The 20748-nt window shown below is 40.3% G+C and overlaps 1 protein-coding gene across 1 annotated transcript in view; it reads left to right on the top strand.

Moving 5' to 3' along the window:
• The window catches only part of LOC144531165 (zinc finger SWIM domain-containing protein 6-like), a 46772-nt gene that overhangs the window by 22604 nt on the left and 3420 nt on the right, over nt 1-20748 (top strand). Inside the window, exons 2-13 of the mRNA XM_078271140.1 lie at nt 4709-5065; nt 7429-7577; nt 7683-7833; nt 9758-9937; nt 11067-11243; nt 11333-11479; nt 12517-12663; nt 13915-14175; nt 14974-15109; nt 17820-17977; nt 18998-19161; nt 19263-19344. Of these exons, the coding sequence (XP_078127266.1) occupies nt 4709-5065; nt 7429-7577; nt 7683-7833; nt 9758-9937; nt 11067-11243; nt 11333-11479; nt 12517-12663; nt 13915-14175; nt 14974-15109; nt 17820-17977; nt 18998-19161; nt 19263-19344 (2109 nt within the window). The remainder of the gene's footprint in view (nt 1-4708; nt 5066-7428; nt 7578-7682; nt 7834-9757; nt 9938-11066; nt 11244-11332; nt 11480-12516; nt 12664-13914; nt 14176-14973; nt 15110-17819; nt 17978-18997; nt 19162-19262; nt 19345-20748) is intronic.

The following is a 20748-nucleotide window of genomic DNA, read 5'->3' as shown; positions in this document are numbered from 1 at the left end:
AAGGCTTTGGCCACATAGTTGAGAATGACCCCCTGCAACCACAGCTTTAGTGGGCGATGTTGCACACAGCCTGTCTGAAGGTCTCCTCAGGCTGAACTCTGTAGGGAGCTGAGATACTGCTCTTTCACACTTGTTTTTCCCCTCCTTACTTAATCCTAATAGAGATGGCTTAAGTCGACTACCTCGGGCTTAATTGGGAGTGAAGTGTTAAACCTTGGTTTCCAGGCGAGTGTATTCAGAGTAATCTGCAGGTTTTGAAAAGTCTTAAAAAACAAAAAAAACAAAAAAAAAGCATAGAATGTAGTTTCTTCAAAAAGAAAAAAGGCCTTACAAGGTACTAAAAAGTCTGAAATTTAATTTATATATATATATATATTTTTTTTTTTTTCTGTATCTGTATTTCCTCTTGTCTGCCATAGGAACAGGAATGGTATTTATGCAATGTTTTCATATCCGATTGCAGCCTGTCTGGAGATGTTATACACTGATAAACGGAAAGTTGGATTGTTTAGACATTGGATTTTGCTGCAGGAGGCTGTTTAATCCTGTTTCTGTAGAGTTTCATTCAACATGCAACAAACACCGTCACCACTGCTAGCTACAGCAGCCTGGAAGTGTAGATTTTTGTGTGTGCAAAAACTCAATTGTGTAACCCATCCATTATTTGATTGGATCCATTACCCTTATTGATGCCACTTTCATGTCTGTATATTGATATTTTGAAGCTGGAGCCAGCAGCCGTTGAGCTTAACTTAGCACAAATACTGGAAACAGCTAGCCTAGGTTTTTCAAAGGTAAGACAATCCTTCAACCAGCTCATCTAAAGCTCATCTTGTTTGTTTAATCTGTAGATAAACCAACGTGTAAACACAATAAGTTGTGTTTTTATGAAGGTTTTTATGTGCTGAATTATTTCTTGGCCAGATGCAGTGACTTCATGCTAGCTTGTTTTTATGCTAAGCTAACTAATCTTCTGTTACCAGCTTCATATTTAATGGATAGACATGAGAATGGTTTCAATTTAACTCTTGGCAGCAAAGAAAACAATATATTTCCCCAAATGTTGAACTAATTATATTATTAGGAATTATTGCTATATACTGCTGGGACGTACTTACATTGCATGGCAGCTGGATTCTCACGAGAATGCCGGGATCACATATCACACAAAAAACCATCCTGTCAGGCTTCAAGTAAAAGCGTTTGTCCGAACAGCAGCGAACCAAACCAAACAGCAGCGAATCTGGCTTAGGGACGTGGTAAATAAATGTGGTTTTCCATCATACTGTCATACGTTGGTCTAGGGCTGCATCTAACGATTATTTTCATTATCGATTTAACTGTCGCTTAATCGATTAGTTGTTTGGTCTATAAAATGTCAGAAAATTGTGAAAAATGTCGATCGGTGTTTTCCAAAAGCCCAAGATGACGTCCTCAAATGTCTTGTTTTGTCCACAACTCAAAGATATTCAGTTTACTGTCACAGAAGAGAGAAGAAACTAGAACATATTTACAATTTAGGAACTAGAATCAGAGAATATTTTTTTTTCTTTCTTAAATGACTCAAACCGATTAATCTATGATCAAAATAATTAATTTAACAGTTGACAACTAATCAATTCATCGAATAATCTTTGCTGCTCTACTTTGGCCAGTATGATTGATAAACAGGTATAAACATTCATTCTGTGTGGTATTATAAAAGTCTTTAAAAAGTTCCTAAATATAACTTGGGGAACTTTGCAGACTCATTAGTGTTCTGCTGTTGGGAGTGAAGGAGTTAAGTGTGGTTGCTATGCAGAGCTGTATTATGCAAGCTGTGAAGCGCAGACACAGAGAGAGGAAGTGCATTACAGAATGCTGAGCTCAGGGCTTTGGCCCGCCGCCAAGCATACACTCCTGCATGTACACACACACACACACACACACACACACACACACACACACACACACTTACACACACTCAGCTGAGGGCATACCAATTTTTCCAGCAGCACAGCCGTCCTCCTCCTCGAGTCACACTCTCTCTTTCTGTGACGTCGTAGTTCAGCTGTGGGCCAGGCATGACTGGGGCAGGGCTGCGTAACAGAGAGCACCATGCTTTTGTGTGTGTGTGTGTGTGTGTGTGTGTGTGTGTGTTAAAAAAGACAGGATGTGGATTTTGTGTGAAGTGTGTTCCAGTGTGTGTTTTTGTGCATCTGCTCAGCACCAGTAAGAACTGACACTTTGTTTTGTTTTTTTCTCTCCTCTATTTCTATACAAGTTTCACTCTCAGATATTGTGTCCTGTACGCCTCTTTTTTGTTTTTGCTCAGCTCTGCATCACACGAGCTCCAGCACATATGCAGAAACAAACACCTACTCTGTTTACCACGATCTTCCATCCAAGCAGCTCTGTGTCAGCTCTGTGGTGTGCGTGTATGAGAACATTTGAGCAAAGTGGAAATCAAATCTCACAGCTAATGTTCCAGGGTGAACAACACTGCTAGTATTGTGTGCACGGGTTTTTTGATTCTTTATGAGCCTCACCTTTAATTGTTTACTTTTTGGCATGTGTTTGTTTTGGATTTGCACCTCACTATAGACCGGTTTTTATACTTATGACACTTACCGTCACCCTGTTTACATTTCGGGCATTGTATACATTTGACTTTTGCACCTTACTGATAATCAACTAGAGCTGCACAGATGAATTGATTAGATGTCATCTAATAAATTAATCGGCAACTATTTTGATAATCGAGTCATTTTTGATAAAAAAAACTTCTCTGATTCCAGCTTGTTAAATGTGAATATGTTCTATGTTTCTTCTCTCCTCTGTGACAGTAAACTGAATATTTTTTGGGTTGTGGACAAAACACGACATTTGAGAACGTCATCTTTGGCTTCGGGAAACGCCAATGTCGACATTTCTTTGACATTTTTCACAATTTTCTGACATTTTATAGACCAAACAACTGATTGATTAATCAGGAAAAATTAATGACAGATTAATCGATTATGAAAATAATCCTTAGTTGCAGGACTACTCTTAATCGTTTACATTTTCTTTTTATTTGCACTCTATATATTTGCACTTTTCGTACTTTGTACTGCAATGCCGCTGGATAAGGTCTTATCTTATCTTACATATTGAGTTGTTTTTCAGACTTGCATAACATTCCTTACCCTAACCCTTCCCTTACAGTGAAACTGATACAGTACAGACATTCAGTAAATGTACGCACACAGATGATAAACTCTTACTGTTTGCCACAGTGGCTCTGACTGTGGTTCTGACACCATCTTTTATCACTGGTAACCCACTAACCCAGTTAGATGCAGACTTTCACACACTCACATTGTCTACTTCTTGTCAATACAGAATTATTTTGGTCATAAAGTGTATAGTTCGCGTGCTTAGTCATCTCATGTCTGTCTGCTCGGTCTCATCTGGTTTGACACAGTATTTAAATCTACTGTAGCGCCCACGTGCAGCTACTGTGTTTACCAGTGTGTTAGTCTTTTTTGTTATGATGGAAAATGACCCTCCTCTTCCAGTCAGAAAGCATCAGGGTTTATTTTCCTGTTAGAGACTCGGATACCTGAGCTTCAAGAAATCTGAGTTCAAGAAGTGTAAGGTCAAATCCACATTGACATCTGCGACTCTGTCTATGTTTACATTCCCCCAAACACACAACGAGACCTATAGGTTTCAGCTTGTGAGAGGGTTACTGTATAATAGCAGGTCTCTCTGCCTTCTGGAGAAAGGGAAAGCAGTGGAAGTGTTGTGGAACGGAAATGAAAAGGAAATGAGAATATTTTGAAGAACTTTACACTTGCCTCCCTGTCCTTTCACTCATATCTCTCTCTCTCTCTCTCTCTCTCTCTCTCTCTCTCTCTCTCTCTCTCTCTCTCTCTCTCTCTCTTACTTTTTTCACCCTGTCAGCGCTTTCCTGACGGGCTCAAAGTTAGGTTGAACCACACTGATGGGGAGTCTCTGTGTTGATGGCAGGCGGAAAGTAGTTTATGTGCAAGTGCCCTTTTTATTTTGGGGCATTTAAAGCAACACTTGTATATAATATATTAATGGATTACATGTTTATTGTATGTAAAAGGGGTCGCTCGTAGTATCAGCCAACTATGCAGTTCTTTTTAGCTCTACGGAGCCTTTTATTTTATTTCATTAATTTATTTATAAGGACAATGCCCATTAATCAACATTTCTGTAAATGTTCCAGTGTAAGCCAGCCGGCTAATTTCCAACTGTAGTCCTTTTGCCAAATGTTGTGAAACCAGAGCAACTTTTAACTCATTATTTTGGTTTTGGTTCACTCTCTTTGCTCTCATAGCGTTATTTTCAGCCTCAGCAGGCAGCTGATTTCAACGGAAAAAAAGTTCTAAAAACTTAAAACCCACTGTCCAGCATAAAAAGACCGATGGACACAGTCAGCGCCTCTCTGGTGAACACAGAGGAGTGTTTAGCAGCTTGGCAGAGACCAAAACATAGCTAAAAGAGAGCTAATATTGGCCAGGTGGCAAAAACATAAGACCCATATCGACTTGGCAGTGACATGCCAGTGTTTGGTTCACAGCTTGTTCCACTGGCCCTTGGTAACTAAAAATATTAGTCACTAAGCGTTTGTCTTATTTTGTACGAAAGCTACACAGCGTCCTTACTCATTACATGCAGATGATTAACTGTAAATCTGTTCTCTGTTTCTCTGCAGGGTTTCACCTCAGCGGCACAGTAAGGGAACCTGCCACATCCTCAGAGCCCGAGCTGCTCTGCAACGTGAGCGTCAGCTTCGACCGCTGCAAAATCACAGCGGTAACATGCGGCTGCGGCAACAAGGACATCTTCTACTGCGCCCACGTCGTGGCGCTCTCGCTGTACAGAGTACGGAAGCCCGAGCAGGTCAAACTGCGTCTGCCCATCTCAGAGACTCTATTCCAAATGAACAGAGATCAGCTGCAGAAGTTTGTCCAGTACCTGATCACAGTGCATCACACCGAGGTGCTGCCGACGGCACAAAAACTGGCCGACGAGATCCTGTCGCAGAACTCGGAGATCAACCAGGTTCACGGTGAGTGGAGGGGCTGGAATAATGCTGGTTGTTTGTGATTTTAGTGGCAGAACAGGATAACCTCCCTCCTTTAACATGCATGCGAGCACACACAAGCTTAATGCAGGTACGTGTGTTAGATTTCCTCCAGCTCGCACCAGTGGAGGTCCATCTGGAGGCTGACGTCCTCAGAGACGACTCAGGAAAAATAAGCTGTTTAGGGAGAACAGGAGGAAAACACTTTGATCACTCACACACACACACACACACACACACACTTAAATCAGGTCAAGTTTGACTTGAAAGAGGAAGAGGAAAGTTGAAAGAATGTATTTGGGTGTCACAGAAATATTAAAGGTCCTATGACATGCTGCTTTTTGGATGCTTTTATATAGGCCTTAGTGGTCTCCTAATACTGTATCTGAAGTCTCTTTTATATAGGCCTTAGTGGTCCCCTAATACTGTATCTGAAGTCTCTTTTATATAGACCTTAGTGGTCTCCTAATACTGTATCTGAAGTCTCTTTCCCAAAATTCAGCCTTGGTGCAGAATTACAGCCACTAGAGACAGTCCCATGATGAGCTTTCCTCAGGATGTGCCATTTCTGAGTCTGTAGCTTTAAATGCTATTGAGGAGGAGAGAGGGGGGGCAAGGTGGAGGGTGTGGCCTTGACCAACTGCCATGCTTCGCTCGTTTGAAAGCCATGATGTCTCTCTCTCTCTTTCTCATGGTTGGGCCAAATTCTGTGGGCGGGCAAAGCAGAGAAAGGGGAGGTAACCTTTCCCCTTATGACATCATAAGGAGGAGATTCCAGATCGGCCCATCTGAGCTTTCATTTTCTCAAAGGCAGAGCAGGATACCCAGGGCTCGGTTTACACCTATCACCATTTCTAGCCACTAGGGGGACCACAGGCAGGCTGGGGGAACGCATATTAATGTTAAAAAACCTCAAAGTGAAATTTTCATGCCATGGGACCTTTAAGTAACACAGTGTGTAGAATATATCTTGAAAACAAAAAAATCACTCAAGGAATGATGTAAGCAACTCTGTTTATACTGTTGTACCTTTCTGTTTACATATGTTGTACTATGTATTTGTATACTGGTGAATAATGTGTGTTTTATGGCGAACTCGGTTCATCTTGGATACTTGGTTGAATATGTAGTAAAAGTACTATTTTGGGATGTGTTTTTGTAGTAGAATATGTGCTGCTTTCCTTTTATGTGGTAATCTGAAACACTTTGTGTCACAGTAAATGTAATAATCCTTATTCCAGTTGGTTTACATTGACATGGTTTTCTTGCAAAAACATAAATTATCCAGCGACTTAAATCTTAACTGTGTACAGTAGTTTAATGACTGTATATATTTAAATATTATGTTAAATAGACAAGTCTGAGGGAGATTTGCTTTGCAGGTACTTGTTGGTTGTATAGTTTGACAGTATTCTCTTTAGTACTTTAGCATACAGTGGAAAATAGATAGTAGAACCTCTTCTGCTTCATGAGTTTCATGGGTTGAATCCTCCCCAGTGAAACATGTTAAGTCTTGTCGGCTGGTTATTGTTACAGATTTTGCAGCATTTATAGTATTGATCAGCTTAACCAGCAATGCATTAATGCAGAAGGTGAACGATGTGCTGATGTAGGCATATTCATGTCTGCTCCTCCCTTAAAAGACAGATTTTTATTTAAATGTGGTCAGTGGTGGAAAGAAACTAAGTACATTAACACAAATACTGTACCTAAGTACAAATTTGAGGTACTTTTTCTGCTACTTTTGTTACAAGTTACTTTTGAGATTCAGGTTAATAAAACAAATAAATGATGATGTCTTATTATAGATTAAGACTAAATGGATCATGGGGGGAATAAACAAGCTCCCCAGCAGTATATAAAGTAATTAAAAGGATCTCTACCGTTACCAGCCGCAATGAACACATTAATGCATCAATAATTATAAACCAATAATATGATATACTGTATATGATTCTGAAATGGGTCCATTACATTACAGATTTGATATCAGTTAGGTTAGGGAACCTCAGTTACAATACCAATTTATTTTGGATTTAAAAGAGATGCTCTGCTGTAAAATTTACAAGCAAGAAGCAACCCTTAAATATTTTTTATAATGCACCAGGTTGATGTTTACATTACGAACAGACCCCAAAACAGTTTGAGGTGGGTCATACATCCATGGTGAAAAGGAAGATAATAAAAGATCAATTTGGGGATTTTATTAATCAATTTCAGAGCGCTCAAAGATCGATTTTATTAATCGAGCCCTACTAATATTAAATAAACTAATCAATGAAAATCGGCATCAGTTAGTTTGATGAGATCGAGCTCTTGTAATGACTGACTTCCTTTGTTGGGTGCAGGAGCTCCAGATCCGACGGCGGGCGCCAGCGTGGACGATGAGAACTGCTGGCATCTGGACGAGGAGCAGGTTCAGGAGCAGGTCAAGCTCTTTCTCTCCCAGGGCGGGTACCATGGCTCGGGGAAGCAGCTCAACTTACTGTTCAGCAAGGTAACTGAATCATTTCCAACAAACACCATCATACTGCGCTGTGGCAGCTGAACGGCAACGTTTACCCACAATGCACCTCCCAACCCCCCACCAACGTCTCTGCAGGTGAGAGAGATGCTGAAGATGAGGGACTCCAATGGAGCTCGCATGTTAACGCTGATCACAGAGCAGTTCATGGGCGACCCCAGACTGGCGCTGTGGAGGCAACAGGGAACCACCATGACTGACAAGTACAGGCAGCTGTGGGACGAACTAGGTAACACACGCACGCACACACACACACACACACACGCTTATTTTGTGGCTTAGTTGTACCTAAATACAATTTTAAAGTGCATTTACTTTATTTGTATGTCAATTTATGCCAATTAGGCAATTAACCTATTAGTTGGTCAACAAAAAATCAGCTAATACAAATGTTTCCGTTTCAGTTTTGAAGACGTCACCTTGGGCTGTTGGAAATTGTTAATGTGACGGGAACGGAGATGTCACATCTTTGTGGTGTAAATCTTCCGTAAACCTTATTTTAAACAGACCAAAAAAGCAAAAAAAATAAAAAATATATATATATATATATATATATATATATATATATGGTGGTTTAGGAGTCATGATTTGGTTTGAGTTCGGTACAGCGGAAAAAACGGATTATTCCGCTAACCTGAGCAGTTGTTGCTAACGGCATACGGTTAAGAGATCCTGGCAGAACTTGCGCTTGTGAACTTTAGTCTTCATTACGTTCATATATATATATATATATAAAAATAAATAAATGCACCTGTTCCGTTTGCTGGTCACAGATATTACCCTACCTGTGCAGAAGCACCTTTGCTCTCTGTTGCAGGTACATGATAAAACAAGAACAATGACGTTTGCTTATTTACTCGCGATGGAAAGCAAAATGACATAACAATAAGTCAGGCTTCACTCAGAACCAACACTGTGGTGCAACATGTATTGGATGACATTACAATCCTCTCATTTCCCACCATTGCCCCCCGCACCCCCTGTTTTTGTTTTTCTTTAATTAATACCCTCCCGTCCCCCCCACACACAACCTCCCTGCTGTTGTAGATTCTTGCTCTGCATTTCGTCACTCGTGTCTGACATCATTTTCTCGGCGCTCTGTTTTCCCTCCTCGTTGTTGTCCTTGACGCAGCGCTAACAAAGAGACGGAGAATAAAGCCTCTCTCCTCCTGTCCCATCCCCCCATCCTCAGCCTCCCTCCTGCATTCACTTCCCCCTTCCCTCCCCTCACCTCTCCTCCCATTTTTTTTCTCACTTCACTTCCTCTCTTTTCTTCTCCTGTTTCATTTTGTCATGTGTCATCCCTTATTTATCCTTTGACGTGTTCATTGTGCCCTCTTCTTTTCTCTTTGTGTGTTCCTTTTCCAATCTGTATCCAGTGTCTTCGTGTTTTTAGACAAAGCTTGATTCGTTGTTTTGGTATTTTTATAAAGCAAAAATACCAAGTATTGTCCATTTTCTGCTTCTCCGATGTGGCTGCTTTTCTCTGTTTTGTATCACTGTAAACTAACTATTTTGGGTTTTTGGACAGTTTTTTCAGACAAAATAAGACATTTGAAAACATCACCTTGGACTTTAGGAAATACAACCTTCATTTGTCTTTATTTTTTAACTTGTAGTCCAAGAAAATAATCTGCAAATTAATCGATAATGAAAATAATCATTAGTCGCAACTATACTTCTCATTATGTGTGCAGAACCAATTCGCAGAACCGCCTCCAATGTAATCATACAATATATAATATTATAATAAAATGGCCTGTTATTTAGGTTAAACTGGTGTTTAAAACATGTTTAACTACCTTTCCACACCTGTTTCGCAATACTGAGACCATTGTTGGAAGTGACACATTTTTCAGACAGTTTATAGACCAAACGATTAATCAATATAATAATAATAATAATAATAATAATGGAAAATAATCACTAGATGCACAAAGTAGCACTGGGCAACTCAACATTGCGTTCTTCAGCTCTACTTTCCGTCTATTTTAAAGAGGTGATAATGATGCAGCTTGTTATGTGATTTATATTTTTGCCACAAAATTTGGAATAATATGTTATGCACTAATGATTACCAAGCGTGTTTTGCTGCAGTGTGAGTGTAATATCTCCTGATGTGTATGTGTGTGTGTGTTTGTGTGTATATGCAGGAGCCCTGTGGATGTGCATTGTGCTGAACCCCCACTATAAGCCCGAGCAGAAGGGTTTCTGGCTTCGACAGCTTCGCAGGTGGAACAGCGTTGATGTCTGCCCCTTGGAGGACGGTAACCATGGCAGCGAGCTGACCAATCTGACCAACGCTCTGCCCCAGGGCCCTCCAGGCAACCCAGGTGAGATAACACCCGAAAAAGAGACATCGCCTCCCTTTTTTTTATTTTTTTTATTCCCAGATCCTCTCCTATATCTGAAGGTTTCTTTCTCCTCTTTATGGCAGCACCACCTCCTCCTCCTCCTCCTCCTCCTCCTCCTCATCCTCCTCCTGTATTAACACTATTAAGTCGTGTATCTTCCCCCTATCTTTGAATTAAGTCTCCTTCCATCAATCTCTGTGCCTGCGAGCCTTATTAACTTTTTAGTGGGGCTAATAGAATGAGCCTAATAACACAGTTGAGGTCCTGCAGCTTTTCCCATCAAACCTGAGTAAATCCAGACGCACGAGCGTTTCAATCAGACGGTGATACAAAGGTTTCCAATGAGAACACAGACGCTGTTATTACTGCTGCTGTTTTGTCCGTAACGGCCCTACATTTGTTGTGTTATCGACATTTTTAAATCCTGCTGTCTGTGAGTCATTCTGAGTCAAACAAATATTAAAATGCAACAGGAAAAAAAGTTTACTTTTTTCAGATTTTTAGAACTACAGTTCCCATAATTTTGGGGCTGTAAACGGGAATAATGTTTTTTAGCCTATGTTTGTTTACATTTTGGCACAATTAAAAGTATACTAAATTAGCTATTAGTAACTAGTTCATGTTTGCAGTGTACCCATGGATGTACAGACAACTATCACTGGATTACTTTGACACTTTCTCAGGCAAGGTCTGGTTATAAAAAGTTTTTTTCTGTGACTAGGTGGCTTCATGGACATTTATTTGTGATGGACATCAGGGGTAATGATATCATCGGAAAGCGTAAGATTCACTGAAACTACAAATATGTTTATCATGTCTGCGTGTTCATGTTTGACTGAGTTATGGCTCTGAGACGGACAATGAATATTGATGCAAATTGCAGCAGTCTGAGTGGTTAAAAGTATTTAAATGGCCTCCGTGAGCGTTCGTCACAATCACTGCTACTGCTGCTGCAACTGCTGACTGTGTTATTAGCCAGGGGGCTAAACTACAGTAACTAACTTCCCAGCATGCACCTGTTTCTTTCACCTCATGCACTATCTTTGCCGCACTATCTCTGCCTTCTTCACAGTTTTAACACCTGCCATCTCGTGTTGGTCTCTCTCAGATTCACTGACTCGGCCTCACCGGACGGTGTTCACGCGAGCGATCGAGGCCTGCGACCTGCACTGGCAGGACCCCCACCTGCAGCACATCATCACAGAGGACCACTACACCAACTACTGTTACCATGACAACCTCAACAGCTCCCTCTTCGACGCCAGAGGGTGGCCCCTGTGGCACGGTGAGAGAGAGCGGCGGTTTAGAGGGATTTGAATGAATAAGAAATAAATAGAGGGAGACATCAAAATATCCTTTCTTCCTCTGTTGCAGAGCACGTTCCGACTGCATGCGCCCGAGTGGACGCACTGAGATCACACGGTTACCCCAAGGAAGCCCTCCGGCTCGCCATCGCAATAGTCAACACAATGCGGAGGCAACAGCAGAAACAGCTGGAGTTCTTCCGCACTCACAAAAAAGGTCAGTTTCTGCTTCAGCCTTTTGTTCAGCGTCGATTTTCTACGTTTAACTGATGCTTCTTACTTTGCCATCCAGTTGCTAATATTATGTATTTTGGCTCAGAACAAATTTAAGGCTTATTAAAGCATGAATCTTTTTGTATACAAAGCTTCTGTGGCCTTAGAAATCTCAAAGTTTAAGGGACAATACCAGCATGTTTTAATTTCGTTTTTTTAATTATTGTTATTTTACTCCCCGTTAAAAACTGGAATAGAAATAAGTTCAGTAATCCATCAGTGAGAACGTGGCATTTCCAGGGCGCGATTACATACAAAGTCAATGGAAAGACATGAATTTGCAGCGTTCCTCGCATATTTGCGTGAGTTGACATATTTAAACTCCGGATGGAAATTGATGTGACGCTGTGTTGCGAAAAGCCTATCCGTGTTTATATTCCTCTGATGTCCTGTTATATGTTTTATTAGCTCTGTCTTTTAAATATAAGTATGCCCACATAGTATTTTCTGCCTCATCTCCTGACACTCAGTGTTTCAGTGTAACACCATATTACAGTCTAAAAAAAAAAAAAGCCTTAAAAAACATTGAATTCCCTAAAAGAAAAGGCTTACTATAAGTCTTGAATTTAATTTTCATCGGTTTTTCTTGCCTGTCGTGGACAGAAACATTAGTTATTACTTGTTAGTGTATGTGATCGCCTGCTGTTGGGAGAAATTAATATAAAATAAAATAAAAGCTTTTCTTTAAGTTACTCCTGCCATCATTTTTCTGCCACTTTTGTGGATCCAGGTCACGTTAATAGATAAATTACATTACAAGGAATTATTGTTTTATACAGCTGGGAAGTACTGACAAAAACATGTCGTCAACATGTACCTAAACAAATAATTGTAGCCTTATTGGCTCTGGTTTCACCGGTATGACAGTGAAACCAGTATTAAATATGCACTCAAGTCTTAAATACAATTTGGTTAACACTGTAGAAACCCTGATAGTCACTCTCAAGGAGCATAAATATATTTGTGTTTGTGTTACTGCAGAGCTGCTTCATAAAGGCATAACGTCAGTCACCAACCTGGAGGGTTGGGTGGGCCACCCACTGGACCCCATCGGCACTCTGTTCAGCACCCTAATGGAGACAGGGAGGGGTGGCGAGGACGGAGCTGCTGCTCTGCTCGACTTCTCAGGTACATACACAGATACACAGCGCTGGAAGAAGTACTCAGATCCTTTTTATTATAAGTAAAAGTACCAATACATGTGAATTTATTCCTTTACTAGTTAAAGTCTTGCATTCAGAAGTATTATCAACCGTAAAAGTACTTATTGTGAAATGAAAAAATGTCTCCTGATCTCTGACTCTGTGACATTATTAGATATTAACACTGAAGCATCAATGTTAGAGCAGCATGTTACTGCTGTCGCTGCTCCAGGCGGAGCTACGTTAACTACTTTATATGCAGTTAGGTGATTAAAGGGAGAGAAAAGAAGCAGAAACCAATCAAATACACAAATATGTTTTTTTTACTTTTCTGTAATCATTGCTCTGTTGTGAAATTGGATAATTTCACCTATTGGGGCCTCAAACTGTTATTTATATCTGACAAGGAGCCCCAACTAGACCCAGCTTTAAGCCAAATATGTTGGGAACCACTAGATTAATCTTATAAAATCTGAATCTAATTGCTCCAACATTGGAGTTGAAGTACAATATTTCCTTCTGAGGTGTAGTGCAATTAAAGTAGAAAGTAGAAAAAAATGGAAACACTCAAAAAAAAAAGCCACTTCAGTGTTTTGAGTTATTGTCCTTGGATACACAAACGCGCGCATTTTCCCGAGTGCGCGTCAAACGTTTACACTGCAGTGATTGTGACTTCCTGTCAGAGCTGCGGGCCATCAGGTTGTAATCAGCAGCGATGACACAGACATGCTGATTGGCCTGCAGTCATCCTCCAATAACAGCTCATGAATAAGAAATACAGCAGGAAAAACACTCCAATTAAAATGCATTAATTATGCAGGGAGCTCAGCGAGACGAAATTTCAACAGAGCTACAAAGGACTGAGATTGTTCTGGACTCGGCTACAGTTTGTTTCTCTTCTGAATGAGGTGAAGTGATAAAGCCTCGGCAGGGAAGAAGTTGGAAAAGTTTTGTGTGTGTGTGTGTGTGTGTGTGTGTGTGCGTGTGCGCATTCATTAGGGACTGTTTAGCCTCCTGGGATGAACTGTGAGGTCTGCCAAGACATCATTAAGCCATTAAAACACATGATTACAATCCTCAGGAGGATACACACTCTGAAAAAGAACACCGGAATGAACAAATAGATCAATAGATTTATCAATACTCGGCTCAGTCCCCGGCCCAAAGGGAACATCTCTCACCCCGCCCCCCCCCCTGCTAAGTCATCTCTCACCCACTCTCTCTGCTTCCCCCTCAGGCCCGCTAGGTTCAGGTAGGAGGACGGAGCATCCTGTTTTCCCGACGCAGCGTTTCCTGGAGGAGGGAGACTCATTTGTGTCACTGGCCGTGGAGACGGCTCTGATTGGTTTAGGGCAGCAGAGGGTGATGCCGGACGGCCTTTACGCTCAGGAGAAAGTGTGTCGCAACGAAGAGCAGCTATTGGCCAAGCTTCAAGAAGTTGATTTAGACCACACGTTGGTGAAGATCTTCCGGAAACAAGCCGCTTCCCTGCTAGAGGGTGAGTAAGACTCAAACATTGAAGCATATAAAAGTATGTTAGCCCTTGTGTTGTCTTCCCATCGACCGTACACTTGTTGTCCTCCCGGGTCACAGTAAAAAAATAAATGAATTTCTTCGACACTTTTGATGTTTTACACTTATTTTTGGAATTCATGGACAATAATCGTGATTTGTAGGAGATTATACCTAATTTTTGAGTTAAAAAATCAGAAATTACGAAATATTTAGACGGTAGCTGGAAGACGCCTCTGAGCAAGAGTTTGCAACCGTAACAAATATAGGCCTCAAGAAAGAAGTTTTGAGTTTTGCTCCTTTTTTTTTATTTTTATTTAATTTCGCTTGTAAAGGTCTGTTTTATTTATGAACGTATTGGAGTTTTTGTTAGTTCGGGACAAGATTAACATATGTAAGTTGAAATGGCGTCTAGTGACTAATTGTGAGAAAAAGAAGTCATTACACAAGTTTTAGAAGCCTTAACACTCACATGATGTGTCAAGAAGTCCCTGCTCGGCCGCCAGGACAAAAGTCTCTGTACGTTTGTGGTGTTCAACAAACGAAGTGATCATCAGTCTGATACACAGCTGAGTCACACTGTTCAGATCCGTGTGTGTTTTTAAAACAGCGGTATCAAACTTTTGTTGACATGTCAGGATGGGAAATAATCTCACACACAAGGTCACTGCGCGGTCATATGGGAACTATGATGCAGCTCTGACTTTGTTTGTTGATGTCTCTCTTCATGTTGACTCTATACAGACTGAACTGTAGCGTGTCCGTTTTTTTGTGTTTCTTCCAGCTGGTCCTTACAGTGGTCTGGGGGAGTTACTCTACAGAGAAAGCGTCCCCATGCACACTTTTGCCAAGTATCTCTTCACCTCCCTGCTACCTCATGACGCCGAACTGGCATACAAAATTGCACTGAGGGCCATGCGGTGAGTAGAAACCCTTCCTCGTTTAAAGCTGCTGTGTATCCACCTTTCAGACCTCATTACTTTAATCTGATGAACATGTTAAAGTCATGTCCGAATAAGCCCCCTGGTCACTTTTAATGTAAAAGTCTTGACTGCAATCTAACAGCATCGTCGAACCTAATGACAAGTTAAATGCAGTCAAATTAACATAAAGGCTGAAACCTGCAGAGAGAAGACAGAGATAGAGGTCTTGTACTGTCTCTTAAGATCACTGTAACAAATGTATTATTTTAATCTTCATCCCTTACAGAGGTGGAAGAAGTACTCTGATCTTTTACTTCAGTAAAAGTAGCAACACCACAGTGTGAAAATACTCTGTTACAAGTAAAAGACCTGACTTAAAAAAGACTTAAGTACAGTACTTTAGTAAATGTACTTGGTTTAGATTCCTCCTCTTATGCTCAAAGATAGTTTGTTACTATGAAACACCGTGAAAGGGACCAGTTTAAGGTGTATCTTTAAGGAGATTCTTCTCCCAAAAACTTGTGAAACATCCCCAAACAAGGTTAAAAAATCCTCGTACAACCCACAGTAATAATCTGACTAACCGTCTTTTATATTATAAATGTTCATGAAATAAGTAATATCCAGCTAAACACATTACACACCTAATAAAGCATATAGGAATAAAACAAAAAGGGTCCCAAATTTGTCATGCCATTCAAAGCTTGCCCTTGTTGGATGTTATGAAAACCGGCAGCAGAATTATCTTGCTAATAACTAGGGTTGGGTACCGAAACGCGGTGCCAATAGGGCACCAGTTCTGACGTAAACGGTAGTAACAAGACCAGTAAGAATGAAAATTTCGGTTCCTCATTTCGGAGCCTGACTTTTTTTTTTTTCTTTCAGAAGCATCGCTGCACGGGACGCTACGTTTCCGTTAGCTAGTAGCTGGATTAAACCCAATGGTTAAAATTCTGACAGCTTACGTTAAGTGACGTAAAGTGTGACTGTATCTCCCTGTAGAGGATTCCAACACCGGGACGTAACAGCCTGTCTTCAGCTGCCGTTGTCGGAAAAACAACACACAGGGTTCATACGTTTCGAAAAAACCTGGAAAAGTTATGGAATTTAAAAAATGCAAATTCCAGGCCTGGAAAGGTTTTGGAAACATAAAAAAGACCCAGAAAATTTTGGAAAAGTCATGGATTTTTTTTTTTAACACAGCATAATAATATGTGATTAATAAATGTATTTCACGTCGTCCTAACCTCACCGTTCTATTCGGGGCGCGATATTACGACTCCCACTATGAACTACATACATTGTCATTCATTTTATTGTTAAACCTCTGAGGGTAAACTTTAACACAGATTTGTATTCTTATTGTATAATATCGACTGACATTTTCAGGAATACATAGTCATGGAAATTTGCCAAAAAGTCATAGAAAAGTATTGGTTAAAATGCGTATGAACCCTGAACACAGACGGTGTGTTTACTTGAAACTCGCCAGCCTTGTGGTGCATTCATAGTTATTGTAAAATACCCTTTTCCCATCTGGTGCTAGTTTTTGTCATTTAACAGCAATTTACTGGTGAAATAAGTCATTGTTATAAGTTATTGTTATATTACATTAATTAATCAATCATTTAATTTTGACCATATGACCTTAGCAATAAACAAGCCGTTCTTTAATGTCGCCAACTGTCGTTTTGTGCTCCTTTTTTATATTTTATATTATATACATTATAAATATATATATATTTCGGTTCAGGCACCGGTTCAAGCACCATTTAGGCACCGGCACCGTTTTAAAAGTATCGCTCAAACGATACCCAACCCTACTAATAACGCTAAATGATTAAACTGATATGAAAATGTATGTATGTATCAGTGGATTCACTATGAGAGGCGGGCGGTCACGACAGTCATTAATTTACACACACTCTGGAAAGCGTATTTGGGAAAGAAAAACGGCAAAAAGGTCTGTACGAAGGGGTGAAATTGAGAAAAAAAGATGTGTTTACAGATGTTCCCAGCTTAGTGTGGACGTACTCCAAAGTGATGAGAGGAGGAACAGAAATAAAGAATGCAGCAGGGAGAGACTGCCCTGGATTGGACACAACTTTTAAATGTAACTCCGCTCCTCTGCTTCCTTTAAGTCTCATCTGGTTCGTGTGTGAACGAGTGTGATGGAGACAGAGAGGCAAAAGAGAGGCAGATTTAGAAGCTATCTGGGGCACTGTTTAATGACAAAACCTCCTTTTGCTGGAATATTCACTAAATAATTCAACGCTGCTGAAAACGAGTTTTTTAAAAATGTGTGAATAATAAATACAAGCTGTTGGTTTCCTCCCTGACCGCCACGGGTGTTACGAAACTTTATATGCTCGCGCCCAAATTAAACCCCTTTTGATTTTATGACATGTAAATCTTTATATTTTTTCAAATTCTCGACTTAAATTACAAAGGAGTAATATTAAATGACAAAAATTTGGTTTCACAGCAGCTATAAGTAGATCTGACAGGAATTGAGCTGTTATTTTTAAACGTATTGTCAGTGTTCATGGCCTGAGGCGAAGATCCACCTGAGGAAAACTATCCATTGATTTTATAAAAGGAACATCTGATAACTTCTTCATTAAATGTTCTTCAGATCAGTTCCTGTGTGTTTACGTCTAACAAAGAACTAATAATAATAAAAAGTGGTTTTCTCCTCTGTGCTCAGGTTGCCGGTCCTGGAGTCCACGGCCCCCTCCGGTGACTTCTCTCGGCCTCAACATATAGTGTCAGTGGTGCCCAACCGCCTTCCCCGCTGGTTCACTCTCAGCCACATAGAGACCCAACAGTGTGAACTGGCCTCCACCATGCTCACTGCTGCTAAAGGTACACACATGCACAGCTATTTGTATTTGTATGCTCAAAACAAACTAGTTCATACAACGTGTCCAACCACATGGGAGGGCAAAAGTGTTTACAGCTGTTCCAAACAACCACAAGGAGGTGAAAAGCTGGCCATCTTGTACTGATTTAGGGTAGTGGCGAGCCAAGCTGAGCTATGAGCAACCACGACCATTCATTGTTCCCAAAATAAAATTAGACCTTTTTAATACCACGTAGACTGCAATTAATACCTTTTTTCACGGCCAAAGCAGCCAAAGAATGACGGAAAATCAGCGGCACCAACACAATTATTTAATTAAAGATATTTTGCAGATTTAAATTCAGCTTTGTTTCATCTTTGTCTGGGCAATGTGGCTTCCCTCCGTGGCGCCAGTGCAGCTTCTTCCAGCTCACTGTGACTTGTGTCGACTAATTGTTTTATTGGAGAATAGCATCTCTAAGTTTATCCAACTCCAATGACAGGAGCATTACATTTTCTATCGCTGCTTCACAATAAAGGTTTCTGTGTATGCGCAGTAACTTATCACAGCTCTGATATGGCTAAAAGTCATTAAACAGGGAAATGAGTCTGATATCTGAAAGTGCATGAGTGTAGGAGTGAAGCTAAATTACCAAAAGTACTGTTCAAATTCTTTACTGTCATATGTATAAAAAAAGAAATGAAAGGCACAATACATTTAGAATCTAAGACATAAAGATATAAAATAGTGCAGCAGTTAACCGGTTCTGCAGTAATGTAGTAAATGTACATGTAACAGGTTGTAGACAACTATGCACATAAATATATAAACCGTGTAATAAATAGCTTTCCACACTGTCACTCCAGTTTTTTCATCACTAAATGTTACAAGCAACCGAAGTACAACCTAGGATTGCAAAAATGATATGTAATATCAGATAAAATGGGTTATATTAAACAAAAAGATGAATTTCAAGCCTACAGTGGAAGGTGAGAATGACTTTGCTTCTGTTTGTTTGTTTGTTTGTTTGTTGTGTCACCAGGCGATGCTCGTAAGCTCGAAACAGTGTTAGAGTCCATCCAGAAGAACATCCACTCCTCGTCCCACATCTTCAAACTGGCCCAGGATGCCTTCAAAATCGCCACTCTCATGGACAGCCTGCCGGACATCACGCTGCTCAAAGTCTCCCTGGAGCTGGGACTTCAGGTAAATAACACACGCACGCACGCACGCACGTACGCAGAAACACATACAGAAAAACAATTAATATCATTCAGACTCTGAGCTAACCTTGTGGTTTCTTGCAGGTGATGAGAATGACGCTGTCTACCTTGAACTGGCGGAGGAGAGAGATGGTGCGATGGCTGGTCACTTGTGCTACTGAAGCTGGTGAGTTAGTTTTTTTCCCATGTAAAGTTAATTAACTCTCGTATATTACAATGCTAACGCTGGCAATTTTTAGGGCTGCAACTAACGATTATTTTCATAGTCGATTAATCCGTTGATTATTTTACCGATTAATGTATTAGTTGTTTGTTCGATAAAATGTCAGAAATGGTGAAAAATGTGGGTCAGTGTTTACCACAGCCCAAGACGACGTCCTCAAATGTCTTTCAATTCAGTTTACTGTAACAGAGGAGAGAAGGAACTACAAAAATATTCACATGGAATCAGAGGTTTTTTTAAAACTTTTTTTTTTTTTTTTCATAAAAAATGACTCAAACCTTATAATTGATTATCAAAATAGTTGCCGATTAATTTAATAGTTGACAAATAATGGATTAATCTTTGCAGCTCTAGTTATTTTTGAAGCAGTTGGTCTTTGATTTCACACCGCCGAGGAGGGGTTAGTGAACCACAGCAAACTTCACAAGTCGTTAAAAGTGGATTTTGGAGGGATCTCAGCGGGATGGAAGGAATGACTGGCAGGGTAGTAATTATGGAAGATTGTGGGCTTTTGGCTGATTAAGTGGACCTCGTGTTTGGACTTGAATACCGAAACCCAGTGGCGGAATGTCCCTGAAGTGGACAGGAAGCTGTGTCCAGAGGGACTTCGCTCTGTAGGGGAAAAACCCTTCTCCCAGAGGAGTTCTTGTGAATGTAAGGGGAGTGACAAGGAGTCCCTGTTTCTGTGAGTTTGAATGGGCTTATTGAGAACATGCCCGTTGGTGATGTAGAGTGGGGCCAGGCCATAAAATGTCACAGAATTAGAAACAGGATATCAAATTCGAAGGTAAAAGGTGACATATTTATTTTGTTAGAATTTTTGAAACACTTAATAATTTTGTAATTGCTGAGCCTTTAATAAAAAAAAAAAAAAAAACTATATAATTACGTCTGCCAAAGAGATTATGTTTTCGGTTCAGCTTGTTTGTTGGTTTGTTTGTTGTCTGTCAGCAGGATTACGGAAAAACTACTGGCCTGCTTTTCATGAAAATGGTGGAAGGGTGTAGCCTGGGCCAAGAAAGAACCCATTACATTTCAGAGTGGATCTGAATCACAGGGCGAATACACAAATTATTTTTCACTTTAGTTGACATTGCCAGATAGGGCATTTGTGCTGCAATCATGTTTTAGTACATTAAACAAAGCATACACAGTAAAACAATGCATGAATAGAAATAAGTATACAATAAAAGCATCAACACAACAAGACGATCAACAAAAGCAAACAAAAACATACAAGTGCGACCATACAAATTGATAAGCATCACACACACACACACACACACACACACACACACACACACACACACACACACACTGTAATTAAACAAATGCCTGAGAAAATAA

The sequence above is a fragment of the Sander vitreus genome, chromosome 16, assembly GCF_031162955.1.
Source record: "Sander vitreus isolate 19-12246 chromosome 16, sanVit1, whole genome shotgun sequence".
NCBI lineage: Eukaryota > Metazoa > Chordata > Actinopteri > Perciformes > Percidae > Sander > Sander vitreus.
Note: the sequence above shows the minus strand (reverse complement) of the source record. Positions and strands in the feature narration are given on the sequence as shown.